This window comes from Pristiophorus japonicus, unplaced genomic scaffold (genome assembly GCF_044704955.1).
Source record: "Pristiophorus japonicus isolate sPriJap1 unplaced genomic scaffold, sPriJap1.hap1 HAP1_SCAFFOLD_3786, whole genome shotgun sequence".
Lineage (NCBI taxonomy): Eukaryota > Metazoa > Chordata > Chondrichthyes > Pristiophoridae > Pristiophorus > Pristiophorus japonicus.
This window is the reverse complement of record NW_027253638.1, coordinates 5,001-13,773: the sequence shown is the minus strand read 5'-3', so window position 1 is coordinate 13,773 and position 8,773 is coordinate 5,001. Positions and strand designations below refer to the sequence as shown.

General features: G+C 61.1%; 1 protein-coding gene across 1 annotated transcript in view; it reads right to left on the bottom strand.

Moving 5' to 3' along the window:
• Positions 1–240: 240 nt before the first annotated feature.
• The window catches only part of LOC139250464 (rho GTPase-activating protein 33-like), a gene marked incomplete at both ends in the record, with an annotated part of 11,765 nt that continues 3,232 nt past the window's right edge, over positions 241–8,773 (bottom strand). The window contains 4 exons of the mRNA XM_070872866.1: positions 241–390; positions 2,276–2,332; positions 3,160–3,241; positions 8,649–8,726. Of these exons, the coding sequence (XP_070728967.1) occupies positions 241–390; positions 2,276–2,332; positions 3,160–3,241; positions 8,649–8,726 (367 nt within the window). The remainder of the gene's footprint in view (positions 391–2,275; positions 2,333–3,159; positions 3,242–8,648; positions 8,727–8,773) is intronic.

Genomic DNA, 8,773 nt, shown 5'->3' with positions numbered 1-8,773 from the left:
CTCTCTCCCTCCCCACCCCTCTCTCTCTCTCCCTCCCCCACCCCTCTCTCTCCCTCCCCCACCCCTCTCTCTCCTCCCTCCCCCACCCCCTCCCCTCCCCCCCTCTCTCCTCTCCCTCCCCACCTCTCTCTCCCCCCTCCCCCTCCTCTCTCTCCCCCTCCCCCCTCCCCCCTCTCTCTCTCCCCCTCCCCTCCCCCTCCCCCTCTCTCTCCCCCTCCCCTCCCTGTCCCAGGGCCCTACCATCGAGCCCGGAGTTGAGCAGATGCTCCCCGAGGTCACAGCCGAAGACCCTCTCGCGCAGGATCCCTCGCTGCTTCAGCTTCTGCCGGCTGGGCCGCGACTTCATGAAGTTGAGCAGTAATCCCATCAGCTTCCCGTGTTTCTTGCACACTGCGGGAAGAACACGATCCCGTCAGAGTGTCCCTGGGAATTCCCATTGATCAGCACAGCACAGTGCAGCGCTCCCTCAGTACTGCCCCTCCGACAGCGCGGCGCTCCCTCAGTACTGCCCCTCCGACAGTGCAGCGCTCCCTCAGTACTGCCCCTCCGACAGTGCGGCGTTCCCTCAGTACTGCCCCTCCGACAGTGCGGTGCTCCCTCAGTACTGCCCCTCCGACAGTGCGGTACTCCCTCAGTACTGCCCCTCCGACAGTGCGGCGTTCCCTCAGTACTGCCCCTCCGACAGTGCGGCGTTCCCTCAGTACTGCCCCTCCGACAGTGCGGTGCTCCCTCAGTACTGCCCCTCCGACAGTGCGGTACTCCCTCAGTACTGCCCCTCCGACAGTGCGGTGCTCCCTCAGTACTGCCCCTCCGACAGTGCGGTGCTCCCTCAGTACTGCCCCTCCGACAGTGCGGCTCTCCCTCAGTACTGCCCCTCCGACAGTGCGGCGCTCCCTCAGTACTGCCCCTCCGACAGTGCGGCACTCCCTCAGTACTGCCCCTCCGACAGTGCGGCTCTCCCTCAGTACTGCCCCTCCGACAGTGCGGCACTCCCTCAGTACTGCCCCTCCGACAGTGCGGCACTCCCTCAGTACTGCCCCTCCGACAGTGCGGTGCTCCCTCAGTACTCCCCCTCCGACAGTGCGGTACTCCCTCAGTACTGCCCCTCCGACAGTGCGGCACTCCCTCAGTACTGCCCCTCCGACAGTGCGGCTCTCCCTCAGTACTGCCCCTCCGACAGTGCGGTACTCCCTCAGTACTGCCCCTCCGACAGTGCGGTGCTCCCTCAGTACTGCCCCTCCGACAGTGCGGTGCTCCCTCAGTACTGCCCCTCCGACAGTGCGGCTCTCCCTCAGTACTGCCCCTCCGACAGTGCGGTGCTCCCTCAGTACTGCCCCTCCGACAGTGCGGCTCTCCCTCAGTACTGCCCCTCCGACAGTGCGGTGCTCCCTCAGTACTGCCCCTCCGACAGTGCGGTGCTCCCTCAGTACTGCCCCTCCGACAGTGCGGCACTCCCTCAGTACTGCCCCTCCGACAGTGCGGCGCTCCCTCAGCACTGCCCCTCCGACAGTGCGGCACTCCCTCAGTACTGCCCCTCCGACAGTGCAGCGCTCCCTCAGTACTGCCCCTCCGACAGTGCGGCACTCCCTCAGTACTGCCCCTCCGACAGTGCGGCTCTCCCTCAGTACTGCTCCTCCGACAGTGCGGCACTCCCTCAGTACTGCCCCTCCGACAGTGCGGCACTCCCTCAGTACTGCCCCTCCGACAGTGCGGCGCTCCCTCAGTACTGCCCCTCCGACAGTGCGGCGCTCCCTCAGTACTGCCCCTCCGACAGTGCGGCGCTCCCTCAGTACTGCCCCTCGGACAGTGCGGCACTCCCTCAGTACTGCCCCTCCGACAGTGCGGCGCTCCCTCAGTACTGCCCCTCCGACAGTGCGGCACTCCCTCAGTACTGCCCCTCCGACAGTGCGGCGCTCCCTCAGTACTGCCCCTCCGACAGTGCGGCACTCCCTCAGTACTGCCCCTCCGACAGTGCGGCGCTCCCTCAGTACTGCCCCTCCGACAGTGCGGGGCTCCCTCAGTACTGCCCCTCCGACAGTGCGGCACTCCCTCAGTACTGCCCCTCCGACAGTGCGGCGCTCCCTCAGTACTGGCGCTGGGGGAGTGTTGGCCCGGTTCATGCACCTCGAGTCTCTGGAGTGGGGATTCGAGGCTACGACTTTCTGACTCCACGGCAGGAGAGCTGAATGCAGGGAGCGGTGGCTGACCGACAGGGGCTGAGCGGCTAGCGATCTGCAACAGGCAGGGTGCCCCAGTACCCCGGGTGGTCCCTTACCTGACGTTGGCGAAGGTGGACCTGCAGCTCCCGGCTTTGCTCCAGGTCCCTCGGAGTCTGTTGGGAAGACGACGAGAATCCAGTTCAGACTGACATCAATCCCAACACCTCACCACCCCCCCGCAAAACCAACCCCCTTTGTCCCGCAAAGCTGGACATTGTCGCAACGGCATGGTGTCCGCGGGCACTGGTCCCACGGGTACTGGGCCCTCCGGCACTGGGCCCTCCGGCACTGGGTCCTCCGGCACTGGGTCCTCCGGCACCAGATACACTGGCACTGGATCCTTGGACACTGGATCGTCAGGCTCCGGAACCTCGGGCACGGTCTGCTCCCTGAACCCCAGTGGCCGATTCTTCATCGAGGGAGTCCCGTGAGGTCTCGGAGGAATATTCAACCGCAGGGGCCATCACGGCAGACCGATCCTGACTTTATCCGACGCCTTGGGACCCTCGCCTCCCCCCGCCCCCGCGCTTCCCCCCCCCACCCAGCTCAGGGTCCGATCGGAGACACAGCATGGTGATCAGCAGCAGGAGCCCGGTCCGATACTGCCCCACGCCAACCCTGCCCGCCCGCCGTCCCTGAGGTTCATGGTGGACAGAAGGTTGTGATCGGGCCACATCGACAGACAATGTGAAGGGCCTTCCCGGTGAGTGTGGCACTGTTTGGGGCACTGGACCCAGGGCCCCAGGGTGAGAACAGCATCCACACTCCAAAACTACTTCACTGGCAGTACAGCGCTTTGCAACATCCGCTGGTTGTGGCAGACGCGATATAAATCCAAGTCTTCCTTTTTTGATTTCTCTGCCGCCATCCCAGGTTTCACAGTCCGTGCTTTATAGGATCAGGAGCGGAACTCAGTTCGATAATCCCAGTCCCAGATTACCTGCTTTCATTACAGACGCGGGGTTACTTGGAGGGGGTCGTTCATTGATCAACTGGACACACTCACTGGGGAAAAACCCCACCTGCAACACAACCAGAGATCAAAGTCACCCAGTATTCAGTTACAGAGTAAGCTCCCTCTACACTGTCCCATCAAACACTCCCAGGGCAGGTACAGGGGGTTAGATACAGAGTAAAGCTTCCTCTACACTGTCCCATCAAACACTCCCAGGCCAGGAACAGCACGGGGTTAGATACAGAGGAAAGCTCCCTCTACACTGTCCCATCAAACACTCCCAGGGCAGGTACAGGGGGTTAGATACAGAGTAAAGCTTCCTCTACACTGTCCCATCAAACACTCCCAGGCCAGGAACAGCACGGGGTTAGATACAGAGGAAAGCTCCCTCTACACTGTCCCATCAAACACTCCCGGGGCAGGTACAGCACGGGGTTAGATACAGAGTAAAGCTCCCTCTATACTGTCCCATCAAACACTCCCGGGGCAGGTACATGGGGTTAGATACAGAGTAAAGCTCCCTCTACACTGTCCCATCAAACACTCCCAGGGCAGGTACAGGGGGTTAGATACAGAGTAAAGCTCCCTCTACACTGTCCCATCAAACACTCATAAGGCAGGTACAGGGGGTTAGATACAGAGTAAAGCTCAGGTCTCGAAGCCCTCCCCGACAGATGCTGGGTCTGAGAGTTCACCTGCAGTGAGGCAATGCACCATTTGGTGTTTTTGCTATTCCCAGCATTTACCTGTCTGCAACAAGTGGTGTGTCTGGACTGTCACAATGGTCAAATGGAACCACAGAACGGGCACAGCACAGGAGGCCGCCATTCCGCCCCTCGAGCACCTCAGCCAGCCCCACTCCCCCCGCCCTCTCCCCGGAGCCCGGTACATCTCCCTCCTTCAGGGATGTATCTAATTCCCCTTCTGAAAGCCACGATTGAGTCTGCCTCCCCCACCCTCTCAGGCAGCGCAGTCCCGATCCTAAACACTCGCTGCGTAAAAACATGTTTCTCCTCGTGTCGCCTTTGGCCAATCGCCTTAAATCTCTGTCCTCTGGTTCTCCACCCTTCCACCAATGGGGAACAGTTTCTCTCTCGATCCACTCTGTCCAGATCCCTCGTGATAGTGAGCAGCTCGATCAAATCTCCACTCAACCCTCTCTGCTCCTCGGCAAACAACCCCCGGCTTCTCCAGTCTCCCCCCCCCCCCGTCACTGAAGTTCCCCCATCCCCCCGGGACCGTCCTGGTCAATCTCCCTCCCCTCCCTCACTGAGGCCTCACACCCTCCCTAAAGTGCAGGGCCCAGAATTGGACACAAACCTCCAGCTGGGGCCGAACCGGTGTGTTCTACAGGTCCCTCATAATTCCCACACTTTGGTACTCTACGCCTCTGTTTATGAAGCCCGTGGCTGACCCCGTTTCCTAACTCACACCCAGTCCCACTCACCCACCACCCCCTGTGCTCACTGACCCCGTGTCCTAACTCACACCCAGTCCCACTCACCCACCACCCCCTGTGCTCACTGACCCCGTGTCCTAACTCACACCCAGTCCCACTCACCCATCACCCCCTGTGCTCACTGACCCCGTGTCCTAACTCACACCCAGTCCCACTCACCCATCACCCCCTGTGCCCCGTGTCCTAACTCACACTCAGTCCCACTCACCCATCACCCCCTGTGCTCGCTGCCCCGTGTCCTAACTCACACCCAGTCCCACTCACCCATCACCCCCTGTGCCCCGTGTCCTAACTCACACCCAGTCCCACTCACCCATCACCCCCTGTGCTCACTGCCCCGTGTCCTAACTCACACCCAGTCCCACTCACCCATCACCCCCTGTGCTCACTGACCCCGTGTCCTAACTCACACCCAGTCCCACTCACCCATCACCCTCTGTGCTCACTGACCCCGTGTCCTAACTCACACCCAGCCCCACTCACCCATCACCCCCTGTGCTCACTGCCCCGTGTCCTAACTCACACCGAGTCCCACTCACCCATCACCCCCTGTGCTCACTGCCCCCGTGTCCTAACTCACACCGAGTCCCACTCACCCATCACCCCCTGTGCTCACTGACCCTGTGTCCTAACTCACACCCAGTCCCACTCACCCATCACCCCCTGTGCTCACTGACCCTGTGTCCTAACTCACACCGAGTCCCACTCACCCATCACCCCCTGTGCTCACTGCCCCGTGTCCTAACTCACATCCAGTCCCACTCACCCATCACCCCCTGTGCTCACTGACCCCGTGTCCTAACTCACACCCAGTCCCACTCACCCATCAACCCCTGTGCTCACTGCCCCGTGTCCTAACTCACACCCAGTCCCACTCACCCATCACGCCCTGTGCTCACTGCCCCCGTGTCCTAACTCACACCCAGTCCCACTCACCCATCATCCCCTGTGCTCACTGACCCCATGTCCTAACTCACACCCAGTCCCACTCACCAATCACGCCCTGTGCTCACTGCCCCCGTGTCCTAACTCACACCCAGTCCCACTCACCCATCATCCCCTGTGCTCACTGACCCCATGTCCTAACTCACACCCAGTCCCACTCACCAATCACGCCCTGTGCTCACTGCCCCCGTGTCCTAACTCACACCCAGTCCCACTCACCCATCACCCCGTGCTCACTGCCCCGTGTCCTAACTCGCACCCAGTCCAGCTCACCCATCACCCCCTGTGCTCACTGCCCCGTGTCCTAACTCGCACCCAGTCCCACTCACCCATCACCCCCTGTGCTCACTGCCCCGTGTCCTAACTCGCACCCAGTCCCACTCACCCATCACCCCCTGTGCTCACTGCCCCGTGTCCTAACTCACACCCAGTCCCACTCACCCATCACCCCCTGTGCTCACTGCCCCGTGTCCTAACTCACACCCAGTCCCACTCACCCATCACCCCCTGTGCTCACTGACCCCGTGTCCTAACTCACACCCAGTCCCACTCACCCATCACCCCCTGTGCTCACTGCCCCATGTCCTAACTCACACCCAGTCCCACTCACCCATCACCCCCTGTGCTCACTGCCCCGTGTCCTAACTCACACCCAGTCCCACTCACCCATCACGCCCTGTGCTCACTGCCCCGTGTCCTAACTCACACCCAGTCCCACTCACCCATCACCCCCTATGCTCACTGACCCCGTGTCCTAACTCACACCGAGTCCCACTCACCCATCACCCCCTGTGCTCACTGCCCCCGTGTCCTAACTCACACCCAGTCCCACTCACCCGTCACCCCCTGTGCTCACTGACCCCGTGTCCTAACTCACACCCAGTCCCACTCACCCATCACCCCCTGTGCTCACTGCCCCATGTCCTAACTCACACCCAGTCCCACTCACCCATCACCCCCTGTGCTCACTGCCCCGTGTCCTAACTCACACCCAGTCCCACTCACCCATCACGCCCTGTGCTCACTGACCCCGTGTCCTATCTCACACCGAGTCCCACTCACCCATCACCCCCTGTGCTCACTGACCCCGTGTCCAAACTCACACCCAGTCCCACTCACCCATCACCCCCTGTGCTCACTGCCCCCGTTTCCTAACTCGCACCCAGTCCCGCTCACCCTTCACCCATTTTGCTCACTGCTCCGTGTCCTAACTCACACCCAGTCCCACTCACCCATCACCCCCTGTGCTCACTGACCCGTGTCCTAACTCACACCCAGTCCCACTCACCCATCACCCCCTGTGCTCACTGACCCCGTGTCCAAACTCACACCCAGTCCCACTCACCCATCACCCCATGTGCTCACTGACCCCGTGTCCTAACTCACACCCAGTCCCACTCACCCATCACCCCCTGTGCTCACTGCCCCGTGTCCTAACTCACACCCAGTCCCACTCACCCATCACCCCCTGTGCTCACTGCCCCGTGTCCTAACTCACACCCAGTCCCATTCACCCATCACCCTCTGTGCTCGCTGCCCCGTGTCCTAACTCACACCCAGTCCCACTCACCCATCACCCCCTGTGCTCACTTCCCTCGTCTCCTAACTCGCACCCAGTCCCACTCACCCATCACCCGCTGTGCTCACTGACCCGTGTCCTAACTCACACCCAGTCCCACTCACCCATCACCCCCTGTGCTCACTTCCCTCGTGTCCTAACTCACACCCAGTCCCACTCACCCATCACCCCCTGTGCTCACTGACCCCGTGTCCTAACTCACACCCAGTCCCACTCACCCATCACCCCCTGTGCTCACTTCCCTCGTGTCCTAACTCACACCCAGTCCCACTCACCCATCACCCCCTGTGCTCACTGACCTACATTGACACCCGGTTAAGCAACGCCTTGATTTCAAAATTCTCATCCTTGTTTACAAATCCGCCCATGGCCCTCGCCCCTTCCCTATCTCTGTAACCCCCTCCAGCCCCGACACCCCTCCCTATCTCTGTAACCTCCTCCAGCCCCGACACCCCTCCCTATCTCTGTAACCTCCTCCAGCCCCTACACCCCTCCCTATCTCTGTAACCCCCTCCAGCCCCGACACCCCTCCCTATCTCTGTAACCTCCTCCAGCCCCGACACCCCTCCCTATCTCTGTAACCTCCTCAAGCCCCTACACCCCTCCCTATCTCTGTAACCTCCTCCAGCCCCTACACCCCTCCCTATCTCTGTAACCTCCTCAAGCCCCTACACCCCTCCCTATCTCTGTAACCTCCTCCAGCCCCTACACAGCTCCTTATCTCTGTAACCTCCTCCAGCCCTACACCCCTCGCTATCTCTGTAACCTCCTCCAACCCTACACCCCTCCCTATCTCTGTAACCCTCTCCAGCCCCGACACCCCTCCCTATCTCTGTAACTCCCTCCGGACCCTACACCCCTCCCTATCTCTGTAACCTCCTCCGGACCCTACACCTCTCCCTATCTCTGTAACCTCCAGCCCCTACACCCCTCCCTATCTCTGTAACCTCCAGCCCCTACACCCCTCCCTATCTCTGTAACCCCCTCCAGCCCCTACACCCCTCGCTATCTCTGTAACCTTCTCCAGCCCCTACACCCCTCCCTATCTCTGTAACCCCCTCCAGCCCCTACACCCCTCCCTATCTCTGTAACCTCCAGCCCCTACACCCCTCCCTATCTCTGTAACCTCCAGCCCCTACACCCCTCCCTATCTCTGTAACCTCCAGCCTCTACACCCCTCCCTATCTCTGTAACCTCCAGCCCCTACACCCCTCCCAGATCTCTGCGCTCCTCCAATTCTGCCCTCTTGCCCGATTTCCATCGCTCCACCATCGGTGGCCGTGCCTTCAGCTGCCTGGGCCCCAAGCTCTGGAACTCCCTCCCTAAACCTCTCCGCCTCTCTCTCCTCCTTCAAGATGCTCCTTAAAACCCACCTCTGTGACCCAGCTGTTGTTCACCTGTTCCAAATATCTCTTGATGTGGCCCGGTGCACCTTCGGTCGCTTCACTACATTAAAGGCACTATATCAATTCACAATCCCCAGCCATGTACCTGGAAGCCGTTCTTTCCTCGCCACCAGGTGGTGTCCTCCTTGGGGGGCATATCAATGACGGACACGATGTCTCCCACCTGTGGGGACAGAGAGAAGGGGTCAGTATTTACACACTCAGTCCTGG